General features: G+C 37.5%; 1 protein-coding gene across 1 annotated transcript in view; it reads right to left on the bottom strand.

Moving 5' to 3' along the window:
- LOC131067123 (mitochondrial intermembrane space import and assembly protein 40 homolog) overlaps positions 1-15,111 on the bottom strand; it is a 76,315-nt gene extending 61,204 nt beyond the window's left edge. Inside the window, exon 1 of the mRNA XM_058002056.2 lies at positions 14,712-15,111. Within this exon, the coding sequence (XP_057858039.2) occupies positions 14,712-14,769 (58 nt within the window). The 5' untranslated portion in view covers positions 14,770-15,111. The remainder of the gene's footprint in view (positions 1-14,711) is intronic.
- Positions 15,112-16,713: the final 1,602 nt, after the last annotated feature.

Raw genomic sequence — 16,713 nt, forward strand, 5'->3', positions numbered from 1 at the left:
CATTTTGGATATGTTTAGGAATGGAGAAGGTTAATAGGAAGAAATGCAGGGATTCAAAGTGAAGTAGGATATAAGAATTGGAAATGCAAAGTTTCGAGTCAAGCCCAAAGGTTGAAACTAGGTAGGGGAATGGAAAATTTGGAGGAAACACAAGGGAATTGTGCGAGAATAGACATTAGTACGAGATGTTTAAGTGGCAGGAAAGAAATCTGAATGTCAAGATCAAGTCCCATGAGAAAGAATAAGGAATAGAAAGGCCTTAAAGCACTTTGCAAATAAAAGGTACAAGAATGGATGATGAAAGTGGATATTTGAAGTCCAAATATCTAGATGAAGGGTCAGAATGTGGAAGAAATGTCTACATCCAAATAAAGATCCTACAAAAGAAGTGAAGGAAACGAGAAAAAAGAAGGGATCTATCAAGATTCAAGTATCAAGGATACCAAGGAAATCATACCACAAGGCATGCACACAAGAAGATAACCAGAAGTCCAGCTCTAAACGATAGCACAATGTAACGTGTTGAAGTGCAGGAGTCAAAAGAATGGCATGTCAAGAAGGGAAAGTCCAAAACTTTGACAAGGACGAGGGAAAGAGTGGAGCTCAAAGGAAAGGTATGCCAAGATGAAAAGGTCTAATATCCTGACAAGAACAAAGGAAAAAGCAAATTTTGTAGGCAAGACATACCAAGAAGGGAAAATTTGAAACTGCACAAAAACATAAGAAAATCATGCCAAGAAGGGATCAGGGATACAAGGAAAATCATACCACAAGACATGCAAGCAAGAAAATGACCAAAATTTTGGCTCTAAAAGATAGCATAATGTAATGTGTTGAAGTGCAGGGGTCAAGATAATGGCATTCAAGGAAGGGAAAGTTTGAAACTTCAACTAGGACAAGGGAAAGAACAAGGCTTAGGGGAAAGGTATGCCAAGATGGAAAGGTCCAATATCTCAACAAGAACAAAGGAAAAGGAAAAGTGTGTAGGAAAGGCATGCCAAGAAGGGAAACTCAAAAACTGCACAAAAACATATGAAAAGCCATGCCAAGAAGGGATCAAGGATACCAAGGAAACCATACGCAAGGCATGCGAGCAAGAAGATGATCAAAATTTTGGCTTCGAAAGATAGCACAATGTAATGTGTTGAAGTGCGAGGCTCAAAAGAATAGCATGCCAAGAAGGGAAAGTATGAAACTTCAACAAGTAAACGGAAAGAGTGAGACTCAAGGGAAAGGTATGCCAAGATGAAAAGGTCCAATATACCGAAAAGAACAAAGGAAAGGCAAAGTTTGGAGAAAAGGCATACTAGGAAGGGAAACTCTGAAACTACTCAAAAACATATGAAAATGACCAAAACACATCAAGACTCAAGATTTTTTGAAGGTTTTGCAGCTTCAAAATATGATAGGCACGTGGAGGATGGAGGGCAACACTTAGGCAACTTGACAAAGGGGGACCCATTGAAAGACTTCTTAGATTGGTTATCTATGATGGGTGAAAATAAGGCCTAAATACACAAAGGAGCTAGGACTCGAGAAATAATTGCAACTGTCAAATTGAGTTTTAACATTGCCTTTGGTTGGGGATGTATGCCTCTTGAAATCATAGCAAGAATCCAAATCTCTAAGAGAAAACCACAAAATGGGAACAAAAAGATGGGGCCAAGACAACCACACTTCATCCTAACCAACAAGTATCAAAACTACACCAAGAAACAAAAAAAAACATAGCAAAAGGTATAATATGTACAAGGCAGAACCATTACTTACAAGAAGTAATGCTAATCCGTGGTGTCATGAGCCAAAAGCTTCACAAGAAACCAAGTGAACACATAAGGTGGCATATGCTATCATTATTTTCTTCAGCAACTCCATATGGCCATGGCACAAGCCATACTCTTCTCCATTTAAGCATTTGAGTAGCAGCCCACCATGATCTTTCCATAATAAACCAATATGTATTAGCATGTACCTTAGGGGCTGTAGCTTAAGTGTTCTCTACTAATCATCATTCCTTCTAGGGGTACAATTCATGTTCTCCAGGAAAAATAAATCATCCTTGTATCCTAGATCATCTTTGAGGTGACCAAAAGCAGATGTATTCTTAAAATCTACATCATCGACCTCTATTGCATCTAGGCTTGCACATTGTCCATTAGGGACTTCAACATCATGCAACAACATATGCACTAGAAGCACCAAGTTTATTGGCATGTCCTTGGCAAATTAGCTCAAATGAGCTCCTACCAACAGATTCTTTAGATGTTATTTTATCAACACATGGTGCATACCTCCATTTGTTTACATGTAATGGCTTGTTGATAAGTGCAATAGGCTGCTAATACGCATCTTCATTCTTTTAAAGAAAAATAACAGCAGCATTATAGGACAAAACAACAAGGGGCAAGGGCTAAGAAGGAAGGTTCATAAAAGTGTGGACTTACCAAAACTGATGCATCTTGAAGATATTCCTTGACTTGCATATATGCATCAGCTGATTCTTTCCTCCATATGACTGATTTTTCATTTACATCCTCAATAGAAGCAAGGCAACTGATATAATTGACAACTTCATGTTCTTTATCATTACATCCACTAAGAAAGTTAAAACTAGCGTCAAAGTAAGGTGCTTCATTTTCAGTCTCATAGTTGTACTCAACAATGTGCAAGACTCTCTTCTCTTTGTAGGTGGACCTCTTCTTCCTGCAATTGAACATTGGCATATGGTAGGTCCAACTAATCATGTGGGAAGGTCAATTCATTTGCATCAAGAATACAAGGCATGAATTGACTACAAGAAAGATCAACTGGTTCTTCCTTCTCCTTCTTGTCTACACAATGTTCTTCCAGTAGTCAGGACTGGATTGGTTGTGCCTCATTATGAGCCTTAGGCACATCTTATTTCTTTACTATCCACTACTGCACTCGACTCTTCTTCCCCTCTGCCACCTTCTCAGCAACGCTATCCTTCTGTCTCAACATTTACCTTTTGCTTCACCTTACTACATGAGTTTCCTTGGATGGTCAGTACAGAGAGCGGATAGCTCATGTTGATCAAGCTCAGCACTATATTCACCTTGAAAACCCTGATCAGATGCATCATAATTAGTATATTCATTTTCTTTCATGAAGTCATATCCCAATGCATCATATTAATTATCTTCATTTTCACAGTGCTCAACATAATTCTCCTCACAAAGGAGTTCTTTCTCTTTGCTTATAGAGAGGGCCTGTGCATGTTTAACTACAGCAAATATGAGCTCCTAACCACTTATATATTTCCTTTAGGGCATCAATAAGCATGTTATTCATTTGTGTCTGAACACCTGTGATGAACCCTTGCTGGTTCAATTCTTCAAACTGCTGTAATTCAATATTTTTTCTATGTTTTTTATTATTAGAGATGGTCTTTCAGAAATAGACAGAAATTGCAGAAGGGGTTTCTTTTCAATACATATTGAAAGAATACATGAAATTAATCAGCTGAAACAAGGAATTGGATAATTTAGAAGCATACCCGTAGGTCCTTAGCCAATTTATTGAAATTAAAAGATTCAAACCACCAACTTACAAAGTTCTGATTTTTATTCTGAAAACATATCGGATCTGCTCTTATTTAATAATAAGACGCCCAAACAGTAAGAAGATGGCGCCAATAAATGAGCAAGCTGTGTTTAGGAAAGAGACTTCCAAACCACAGAAGAATTATCAGCAATAACAGCAAATAGAAAAACCTACAACAAATCTGCCATGTAAGAAGCCAAATCTGCCCCAATTTGATTCAATTTGACTTCTGAAATAAGCCAACCAAGATGCAACAATTCGATTGATCTTTCACAATCTCAAAGCTACTGAATTTTGAAGAATGCACGCTCTCCAAAACAGGTCCAAACCCTAGCCGCCATAGCCAAGTGCTCAGAAGAAATGTCAAATGCTCAATATCAATGAATGAGGTCTAATTTCATCTTGGCCGCCTAAATACCCAAAAGGTGCGATTTTTAGCAATTAGGGTTTTAAAAATAATAACTTGCTTTTAGGGTTCCCAACTTAACCCTAAAAGGGATGCCCAACTTAGGAGATAGAGAATTTTCACTTAAATAAATTTAAGTGATGCACTTTATGATTTTATTTTAATATTTCATTAAAAAAATTATTGCTTGCGAGAACCACTTAAAAATTCATATCTCCCTCATTATCGCTCAAAAATTGAATCCATCAAAAGTTGGGGCCACAGTTCGCCATGCCAATGAAAATAGGACCTATCTATTTTTAGCAGTTTTTCCCTAAAAAAAATAGAAAATCCTCATATGATGTCAGAAACTGATAAAAAGAAAGACCAAGACTGAACTCAACACTAAACTAGAACAAATAGACTGACCACTCCTCAAGATACTGCATCACTGACCCCCTTATCCATATCCTATTAGCCTACAAGGGTCCAAAAATAGGCTAACTCTTCAAACCACTGCCTGTGACTAGGATGGGGACATTACAATCAGCCCTACCCGAATTTGCTTGTCCTCAAGCAAACTCAAAGTTGGATGCTGTAATAAAGTATCACTCTCCCATGTAGCATCCTCTGCCGGCAAATCTTTCCACTTAACCAAATATTCCCTGATGACACTCTCTGAAATCCAAAATGGCCTCAGGTACTAGCACTAACTTCCCCTCATCATCCAAGGGTGGTAAATTTGCAGAAGGAACTATGTGTTGTCCCAAAGCCTTCTTGAGGTGCGATACATGGAACACATTATGTACCCTACTGTCTGTCGATGACTCCAACTCATAAGCCACCTCACCAACACGCCTGACAATCATGAATGGTCCATAGTAACATGGCTTAAGTTTCTCTACACACTTCTTCCTCAAGGTGGACTATCTGTAGGGCTGAAGCATTAGATATACCATATCTCCAATCTCAAATGCTTGCTCAACCCTCCTCTGATCAGCATAATACTTTTGTTGATTCTAAGCCTTTTGGATGTTCTCACGAAAAGCTCTCATAATCACCTGGTTCTCCTATAACAAATCCCCACTCTGCAATTGCTCAACAATAAATCCAGGAAACTCAATGCATCATAACCATACAAGGCTCTGAAAGGTGTCATCTGAATAGCCATGTGGTGAGTGGAATTATAACAATACTCACACAAGTGTAACCACTTCACCCAAGCCTTCTGCTGCCCTGAAATGTAATTCTGCAGGTATCCTTCCACCCATTTGTTGACAATCTCTGTCTGACCATCAGTTTGGGGGTGGTAGTTGGTACTCAGAGTGAGCTTTGTCCCGCAAAGTCTGAATAACTCCTACCAAAAGTGACCCATGAACCTGTTGTCCCTATCACTGACAATACTCCGAGGTAAACCATGCAATTTGAATACCTCACGAAAGAAAAGATCGGCCACCTTTGCAGTTGAATAAGTAGTCATGATCGGGAAAAAATGTGCATACTTAGTCAACCGATCAACTACCACATAAATGCTTTCTCTCCCTTGAGCTTTTGGCAAGCCCGTAATAAAGTCCATAGACACGCATTCCCACTTCCTGTCAGAAATAGGAAGTGGTTGAAGTAACCCTGCAGGAAAACTGTGCTCCTGCATGTTCTATTGGCAGACAGTATACTCTCTGACGTACTAAAGAACATCAGACTTGAGACACTTCCAAGAGAATCTCTCCCGTACCTGCCTATAGGTCTTAAAGTAACCGGGATGTCCAGCCATAGGTGAATCATGGAAAGTACTCAATACTATGCGCTTCACCTCAGAACCTGGGACTAGAAATATCCTCTCTTTGTAAATGATGAGGTCATTCACAACAAAGTACCTGTTGTCTTGTACTGTCCCATCAATAATACTAGAGGCCCATGGATTCTTGGCATACTCTGCTATAATCAAGTGTTTCCAATCTTCAGAAACAACTGCCATGGAGCTCAAAAGGGGACAGCGAGATAAAGCATCAGCAACAATGTTCTGAGTCCCTTTGACATAGGAGATGTCAAAATCATAAGACTATAACTTGCTGACCCACTTCTGTTGACGCTCATTTAGATCCCACTGTCCAAGGAAATGCTTCAAGCTATTATGATCAGTTTTGACACAAAACTTGTTGCCAACTAAGTATTGCCTGAACTTAGCCATTGCATGCATAATAGCCAACATTTCCTCATCATAAATACTATAGCTTCTCTCAGGATCCCTAAGCTTCTTGCTCTCGAAAGCTATAGGATGACGATACTGCATAATTACTGTACCAATACCCTCTCCACATGCATCACAATGAAGCTCAAAAGGTTTGGTAAAATCTGGTGAAGCAAGAACTGGACATGTAGTTATTAATTACTTGAACTTCTCAAAACTCTCTTAGTCAAATCAATAAGTGGTGCGGCATGTCGTGAGAAACCACTAACAAACCAACGGTAGAAGGCACATAAACCAACAAATCCCCTGAGCTGAGTCAAGGTCTTAGGCATAGGCCAATCAACAATGGCACGAACCTTATTCAGATCCATGCGAACTCCCTCTCTGCTGATTATGTGACCCAAATACAAAAGTTCTGCCATTCCCAATGCACACTTGGACTCCTTGGCGTAAAAGGACTCCCTGTCAAGTATGCCTAAAACAGTATCCAAGTGAACCAAGTGCTCCTCCCAAGTCCTATTGTAAACCAAAATGTCATCAAAGAAAACCAGAACAAATCTCCTCAACTGAGACTGGAAGACTTTGTTCATAGTGGACTAAAAAGTAGCCGGTGTGTTGGTTAACACAAAAGGCATAACCAAAAACTCATAGTGTCCACAATGACATCTGAATGCAGTCTTCTCAATATCCTACTCCCTGACACTGATCTAATGATAACCTGTCCTCAAGTCAATCTTAGAGAAATAACAAGCTCCGTGAAGCTCATCTAACAACTCATCGATGCAAGAAATGGGATACCTGTTCTTTATCGTCCTTCTATTCAAAATATGGTAATCAATGCACAATCTAAGTGTGCCATCTTTCTTCTTCACCAAAACAACTGATGAAGCGAAAGGAAACTTACTCGGCCTTATGTGTCCCATCGCTAGAAGTTCTTTGATGGTCTTCTCAATTTCATCTTTCAACGCTCGTGGTGTCAGTAGGGTGTAATCATAATGGGTTTGGTGCCCTCTTCAAGCTCAATAATGTGCTCTATGCCTCTATCAGGAGGCCTACCAGGAGGTATGTCACTAAACACCTTTGTATGCTTGACTCTAAGCTCCTGAATATCTGAATGGTAAGGTGTTTTATGCTGTTCCTCATAAGTAGACATTAGTTTACACTCTGCTGCCCAATCCACCATGTCATGTCTGACAAGTCTCTCCATTCTTTTAAGAGTGATTAATTTAAGTTGTTGGCCTTGATAGCTTTAAGAACATGATTAGTCCCATCAACCTTGAATTTCATCTCCATATCTCTAAGGTTGAGTGTAAATTCACCTATTGCATGAAGCCATGTCATGCCAACGACCACATCCATGTTTCCCATGTTAACCACATAAAAATCAGCTTTGAATTCATAATTAATGAGTTTCATGGGTAAGTCTGAAATAATTCTATCACAAGTTAGCACATTACCATCAACAACTTTCACCCTGATGCCTTCAAACTCTTGAGTTTGAATCCCACGCTTCTCCACCAACCGTGCATCTATGAAATTATGAGTTGCACCTGTATCAAGTAGAGAAATGACTCTTTGACCAACCAAGAGTCCACGCAACCTAAAAGAACCTTCTCCTTGCATGCTAGACATATGAACTTCCCGTAGATCAAATTCTCCTTCATTTTCAACTCCCTTCTCTGAATTTTCAGTCTGTGAGTCATCTTGATCAGCTTGCTAGTCTGTGTTAGCAGTCATGTTTTCTCCCTCATAAAACCACTCCATATTCCTATTTTGACCCTTAGGCTTGAGGGGACAATCATGGTTTTGATCATAAGGGCCCTTACAATGAAAACACAGCTTCCTTCTACACAAGTCATTAAGTGTTTCCCTATCCAAAGGTGCTGCAAACTTCTTCCCTTGGTCCACATTTTCTGATTTATTTTGATCAGACTTGCTGTCATTAAATGATGAGGACGGTTTTGAGTTGTTTGGAGTGAACTTACTACGAGGAGCAGTAAGTTCCATGCTACGTACCTTCCTCATGGCTTCTTGTAAGGTAGGGTGATCAAAAGCCTTAATCCAACCCTTCATAGGCTCATAAAGACCTTCAACAAAAAGAATGACCAGCCTTCTCTCTAAGATGTTAGTTACCAATAACTAAAAGCTTCTGAAATTCACTAATGTAAGATTCCAAGCTGCCCATTTGTTTCAGCTGAGCTAAATCCCTGAAATACAACTCTGGATCTCTTTTATCAAAATGCTCAGCCAATTTGTCAATGAATTCTTGGTATGTAGTAATAAGGTTATGATGCAAAGTCACCATCCCATGGTGCCACCAATCATGGGCTACCCCATCCAAATGCAAAGCTGCAAACTTAATAGCATCTTCTTTTGACATAGGACATAGGGTCAAGAAGGTATCCAACTTGCTAATCCAAGCTCTAGCTGTAACTCTACCGCTGCCATCAAAAGTAGAAAGTATGAGCTTGTTGATTGCATATTTGAGATCATTAGTTTTGTTCCAAGGTTTCTAATTATTCCAATTCCTGTTATGATCTCTCTTCTGACTAATAAACCTGTCAAAGTTAAGGTGACCCTTAACTCTCTGTGGTAACCTATCCCACTCATCATGCATTGCCATGATATTGTCACCAAAAACCACATCATCTCCAGCTTCGGATTCAACCTCATCTTCAGGTTCAGCTCTGACAAAAGTGGGGCGTGTGGGTCTGTCATATGTGCGTGTGTTAGTCACACGAGCTCTGGAGCGACCAACAATACTGCCATTCTCTTCTTGATTCTGATCATTACCTTTAGGTATGGAAAGTTGTTGTATGGCGGTAGTCAGTTGTTGCAACACTGTTGCTACCTGTTGTTGTCTAGTTGCTATACCTCTCATGACCTCCCTTGCCTCGTTGTCATCATATTGTGTCGTGTTTCTGGTGGCTTCTTCATTCCTGTCACCCATATTTTCAATTCGGTTCTGGCCAAATTGATATTGGTTTCCCTGTAAACCGAATCTCCTGTGGGTATAAAACTTGTGATGCCCAAACTATTGGTGATGCATATGAAATCCCATAACCCTCCAGGATGGCAGGATCAGAGCTCTAATACCACTGTGATGAACACTTGTTGGTTCAATTCTTCAAACTGTTGTAATTCAATATTTTTTCTATGTTTTTTATTATTAGAGATGGTCTTTCAGAAATAGACAGAAGTTGCAGAAGGGGTTTCCTTAATTTTCAATACATATTGAAAGAATACATGAAATTAATCAGCTGAAACAAGGAATTGGAGAATTTAGAAGCATACCCATAGGTCCTTAGCCAATTTATTGAAATTAAAAGATTCAAACCAGCAACTTACAAAGTTCTGATTTTTATTCTGAAAACATATTAGATCTGCTCTTATTTAATAATAAGACGCCCAAACAGTAAGAAGATGGCACCAATAAATGAGCAAGTTGTGTGTTTGGGAAAGAGACTTCCAAACCACAGAAGAATTATTAGCAATAACAGCAAATAGAAAACCTACAACAAATTTGCCTTGTAAGAACCCAAATCTACCCCAATTTGATTCAATTTGACTTTTGAATGAAGCCAACCAAGCTGCAACAATTCGATTGATCTATCACAATCTCAAAGCTCCTGAATTCTGAAGAATGCACGCTCTCCAAAACAGGTCCAAACCCTAGCCGCCATAGCCAAGTGCTTAGAAGAAATGTCAAATGCTCAATATCAATGAATGAGGTCTAATTTCATCTTGGCCGCCTAAATACCCAAAAGGTGCGATTTTCAACAATTAGGGTTTTAAAAATAATAACTTGCTTTTAGGGTTCCCAACTTAACCCTAAAAGGGACGCCCAACTTAGGAGATATAGAATTTTCACTTAAAATAAATTTAAGTGATGCACTTTATGATTTTATTTTAATATTTCATTAAAACATTAATTGCCTGTGAGAACCACTTAAAAATTCATATCTCCCTCATTATTGCTCAAAAACTGAATCCGTCAGAAGTTGGGGCCACAGTTCACCATGCCAGTGAAAATAGGACCATGTCTATTTTTAGCAGTTTTTCCCTAAAAAAAATAGGAAATCCTCATATGATGTCAGAAACTGAGGAAACGAAGACCAGAACTGAACTCAACACTGAACTAGGACAAATAGACTAACCACTCCTCAAGACACTGCATCACTGACCCCCTTAGCAATACCCTGTTAGACTACAAGGGTCCAAAAATAGGCTAACTCCTCAAACCACTGCCTGTGACTAGGATGGGGACATTACAGCACCCTTACCATCATAATCGTCTTCATAATCATCATAAGGAAACTCATCCTTTTGGCTCATCAAGAGGGCACTCCATGATTAAATATGGCACAATGAGTTTCAAGCAAATCAAGCTTTTTCCTACATTGCTCAATTTCATCTTCGCATGATATGTTGGAAGGAGAGGATACCATTCTATCTCTTGTTAAAATATTGCAAACTTGCATCAAGAATTTTCTTTAGATTTCTCCTGCCAATAATAATATCATAATTTACATATGAGCCTTCTGCACATTGACCACTGTCACAACCTCTGACATCTCCTCTTTAAGGAAACATAACAGGTTCTTTTGTTCAACATTATATTTATACCTAATGCTAGGAGAGGTGGGATGGCAATGACTTTGCAAATACTCATCAATCATGTTAGACATATTTTTCCTTCCAACAAGCATATCTCCTCTTTTGACCTCATTCTAATATAACTATCTAATAGAGAAAAATAAAAACTTAATGCCAAAAATCTTAATGTGAATCATATACAAAATGCTCCCTTAATGTGAAGCTGCAATTGAGGGTAGCACTCTCCACCATTTTGTAATCATCAGATGGATAAAGTTGCTGGAATTATAGCCTTGTGCAATATTTGTGTCTTTGTAGAAATATAGAGCAAGATAGCCTTTAAGGTTGTCATAGTTTGATGATAAAGAGACAAAATTTCAACATAATTGATTGAATTTGAAACTGAATGAAGAAGCGGTGAAGTGAAATCCAATGAAAGGTCAAATAAGTGTATATAAAAAAACCTTATACATATAAACTTAAATTCCAATTACAAAAAAAAAGATTCTACTATAACAAAGATAAAACCCCATGGCAACTAGAAAAAAATTAACAAATCAATTTTCATGATTCGTGAAAATTATCACCAAAGGTTGCAGTTGATGAGTATCTGGTAGAATACTGAGAGGGGGGGGTGAAACAGTATATTGAAAAACTGATACAAAGTTCCCAAACTCAAATTCAATCACACAAAGTAAACATATCTCAATCAAGATCAATATTCATAAGAATACTTGACATCAACCGGTTTGACTATTATGACAACTTAACAGTAAACAACTTTAATCTTGTAAACATCAACAATGCTTAATCATAACTCAACATATTCATCTCTCAATGCTTCTAGTTATCATGCCTTATCAGAAGTTAACCAAATCAACAAATAAGATCATAACCACAAAAACATTCACCACTTGACACAAATGTTTATACGTGGAAAACCCAAATAGGTAAAAACCACGGTGAGATGAGACTCACAAGGATAGCTATCTGAACTCTTCTGAAGTTCGCCCTGTTAGGAGCCAAGCCTATTAAACCTTTACAATAAGTCTTGTTAAGAACTAATTCCGGTTAGGAATCACTCGATTAAGGGATTTACAGATATGCCTTGATGAAAAGAACAATACCCTATTAGGAGTAACCTCGCTGGAGGATTTAAGAATTCAAGCTAATGGACCACCTTGTTAGAGGATTTAATGAGTAACCAAGCTTGTTAGAGCTTACCCGATTAAGGGATTTCACTTCTGTTGTAATTGTTAGAAAACAACAGGTTTTCTTGATTTGTCTGAGTAGCACTACATTTGCTTGATCAGATCCTTTTAAGCTTCAATCTGCCTTCACTCAAAGTGCAGATCCATTCACTGGTTAGGCAACTACACACTCAACAGGTTTCTATCAAACTTGCCAACAACCTTTACAAACAACTTCATCGACCTTAAATACAAATCAATTAGGTCAGTAACACAACAAAAACCTAATTCTCATCATCGAGATTACAAACAAGTCGATACAATCTTGACCGTTAGAAATCATGACAATCTCTTCACATTCTTCAAGAAAATTCCAACCGCTTCATCGGACTTTGTAACTCATCACGCATTGTGCATTAGATGCAATCCACTTTGCTCCTTCCCTAGACAAAAACAAACGCGCCAAAACAATTTGAACTTATCCTCGTACAATGATCACATGTGTCTCCATCATTACCGCTCATCAGATAATCAACCAACAAACTTGATCGGTTAGGGTTTAACAACTGATAGGGTTTACCGGTTACATTGCATAGAAAGGTTTAACCCTTTACACCGGTTTACCGATTCAACTCACAAACTTTACATACCGGTTTATAACATCTTCCACAAAGCTCTACTTACCGGATACTAGCCAATATCAAAAACAACAATATCAGCAATAACATGAATACCATTACTGGTTCAATTGACATCAATGACAACATATCATTAATGCAATCTCTATGCCAAATGCCAACAAACTCAAAATGCCAACAGCAGTGTTGCAGTAAAACTTTATATGGCACACGCAGTCAGCTTAACAAGCTCATTATTGTACAAGAACCAACATCCAAGACTTACACACCGAATGCCATTTCAAAATGGCACGATAATATAGATCACATACCAAGCTCATACAGGTTTAACAAAAGCTTTTCTTTCAGAAAATATTCTATTAATATTTAATATTAACGACCAAAGGTCACATCAAGGTTTAAGAGTAAGACATGATTCTTTTCGCAAACAATAAATAAGTAGAACTTGAACCACTCAAAACCACTCTTATGCCCTGAGCAATATATGTGTATTTGTATAGATGTACAACAGTACGTATAAGATTGTCAGCATTTGATGATGAAGAGACAATGTCAAAACAGTTAACTGAAGTTGAAACTTACTTTGAGGGTTTTAACAGAAGTTATGAGGAATAGAATAGAACAATCATTCTTATGCAGATTTAATCAATAAGTATGGATATGGCAAAGCAAAATCCAAAGATAGGTAAATATTACCATAAAACTTTATGCCCCAATTACAAACAAACAATGTTATGACAAAAAAAAAAACCAAGGCAACTAGAAGAACCCGATATTTATTTAAAAATTATCATCAGAGATTGCAGTACAGCCTAACACAAAGTAAATAGTTAGCTTGAAATGTTAGCTACTATAGAAGAACCATTATCCAGGACTTAAGCGCCAAATATCATTTCAAAAGAAAGATAGATAATACAAATCAAGTCCAGGATCAAGACAGGTTCAACAAAGCATTTGCCTTCATACAACATTCTACTCCCTCCTCGACCAAAGCTAAATGTCAAGGTTCAAGGTTCAACAAAGCCTTTGCCTTCATAACTTTGTAAAGAGCATATTCCGTTCCCTTGCAGATTGAGCTTGCTTCCATTCTAGTGGTTCATCAATCGAAACAAATCCCAATGATTTTATCTAAACACTACATCTTCTTTATATATTTGATGTCCAATGTGCAAAACATTCTGCACAAAATTTGCCACTATGGTGGTGGTGATAATGTGCATTACAATACCCCATAATTGACAACATAGGAACATGCAATGAAGCTTCTGCTTGCCAAGGATGTCATATGACCAAGTCCCTCGTCTTAAAATGTTCAATGCATATGTGCTGATGGGATTTTAGATATTCCCCTTACTTTTTAAAGCTTAAATAACATCCTCTTGCCTTGGGAACCCTTCCCACTACTGTCATATTGTTACTAAAATACCTATGTATTGCCTGATGTCACTCTGGACCGCGCTGATGTATGGGGAAAGCCAGATGACAGGGATATTCCTCCGCTGCCATCTAGGATTGCTCCTACTGCTTAAGTGGCAAGTTATTTATGTTTAGCCGCTTTCCAGGCTCTGCCCATGTTATTGTTATTCTGCTTTCCGGGCTCTGCCCATATGGCTATTTATGCTTTTTGGCCACTGCCGGAGTGATTCTGAGGAGTGACCTCGTGTCCTCCTATATTTTTTAAAAAAATATATAATTATATTTAATCAATAGATACAAACACAATTTAAAAAATTGAAAATAAGAACTCTCTCTATTTGATCACATATTGTTTTCACCATTTTATCAGGTGGGTCCTCTGTCAAGTTTTAAAAATCCTTTAGAGTTAAGCTATTGCATTTCATAACCATATAAAACAAACACCCTATACAAAAATTTTGCACGCTTTGCTTGAAAATGCCAAACATAGAAAAGTTCATGAATGAGTTCAAATTCTCCATATCAGGGATTCTAGGGTTTTGTGAAAGGACGTATCATGCCAACGAAACAGCATTATAAATTCCAATAGCATAGAGAAAATACATATACCATCTTCGTAATTGATTTTATCGAATCCACAAAACCGATTTACTCAAACTTTCACAGTAATCTAACTGACTGTTAAAGCCAAACAAAAAAAAGATGGGAAAATATGAATTCGCGTTTGAAATGACCTGCAACCAAGGCATCCATCGAAGTAGGAAGGGACGATTTGTTATTAACATTGTCCATTGTTAAGTAGTACGTTCACTGTTCTCTTTCTCTACTCAATTTCGACACCCTTCTCATTCTCATTCGTTTCTAGTTGCCAATGGTAATAACAATACTCTCTGCCTGACCCATGAGCGCCTAACTTCAATAATAAAATGCTGCTTACCCAACTGTTTTCAGTAATTTCGTTCTGTAACACAAGAAAACTCGTATCCCATTCAACCACGTAACTCAGCAAGGTTGAATATTTGCAGGGCAGTCAAGAATGGCCGCCTACACGTTTCCAAGTTTGATATAACAGTCTGTTCTTTCTGAGAAGCGCCCTGCGGACTCTTGTTTCTTTATATTTAAAGATTTCATTTCTTGTTTTTTAATTTAGGGGAAAGGACTCACTAGTTGAATGTGTACCAATTGTTGTGAGGTTGTTGATACCTTTTGTTTCAAAAATTTGAACAAATAAAATCTATTGTTTGAAACAGAAAAATATCAATTTTTGTTAGGAAATGTACCAATAGTTGTTAAGAAATGTACTAATATTGTAAAAAGTAACCAATCAGGTGATGCCATATCAGCTACACAACTATTGGGGTCTCTCTTGCACGCCTATTGGTCTCACTTTTTGGGGGCTGTTTTGGACACCTTGGCAAAAAGCACGCTGATGTGGCATCATATTTGATGTTGTGGCCTTGATACCTTAGTTATAAGCAAGGGACTTGCCAAGTAAGCTGCTGTAAAAAAAATCGGAGTGATTTGAAATTTCCAAGTACGATTTTGAGAAGCGTGAAGTTAGGGTGCACAAGATGTTTTATATAAAATTTAGATATCATTTATAGCACGATTTGTTAGATAAAATCATTCAACTTCACTTTTAAAAAAATCAAAATATTGTTTATTTTTAATTTTATAGTTTATAAATCATTTTGTTCTTATTTTAATTTTTAACTAGTTATTATTTCATTATTGTTGAGATAGGGTTTTATTTTACTATTTTTTATTATTGTATGAATTTATATATTAATCAAAATACAAAAATTAGAAGGTTTACAATTTAAATAGTCACTTGGTATATGCATCAATCATTTATAAGTGCATTAACTTAAAAATTAAAGCTTCAATTCAAACTATTAACCACACACAACAACATGAGGAATGTGAGAGAAATCATCCTAACAAGGAACCATCTACGGAGAGGCTTCTCGAGTGAGAGGTTTTGGGCTTCCTAGTCCAATCTTAAGGACCTTGGACAATGAGCAAAACCAACAAGCATAACCAAGCGACATAGGTAAATAATAGCCTTGACACAAACTTGAACAAGCCTGATAGATTTCCCCATATATGAGTTTAGCTCCTCCATTAAGCAAGAAATGGTTCCAACTATGCAATCAATTTTGTCATCTAGAAGTATGAGGTGACATTCTCTAAATAGGACCATCAAGCAAGATTCTACTCATAGTACAGGGTACATTCCCCAAATGGTTGGGAAGGTTTTAGAGATGTTAGAGTTCCAACACCATTTCTTCTGCATATACCTAGCATTGTAAGTAAGTAGAGCTAAGAACGTTAATTTTCTCATTCAAAGTAAAATGAATAGGCAATAACCTCAATATTAAAGATAGCAATATTTATAGACTCTAAGAGAGTCAACAAAATTTAGCTCATCACTCACCCCAAAAATGTCAAAGGCATACAATCCTTCTTTGAGAGAATCAACTTTGTAAGGAGGTTCATCCCTAACTTTGCTAAAAAAACTAAATATCATTTCTAATATGGTCAAGAAAGGCCAAGTGGTTTTATAGGATAAAGAATTGGTTTGGTCTTTCACATGAATACAAAAGGCTCTCAAGTAAGCACCTATATTAGGGTCATCCCAAAATATTGAATCCCAAACTTGGGAAATAGACTTTTTGAAAGCAAAGAGAAAAAAACATTTGAATGAAGGTCCTTGGACCTTCAAGTGAAGGTAGT

This window comes from Cryptomeria japonica, chromosome 7 (assembly GCF_030272615.1).
Source record: "Cryptomeria japonica chromosome 7, Sugi_1.0, whole genome shotgun sequence".
Lineage (NCBI taxonomy): Eukaryota > Viridiplantae > Streptophyta > Pinopsida > Cupressales > Cupressaceae > Cryptomeria > Cryptomeria japonica.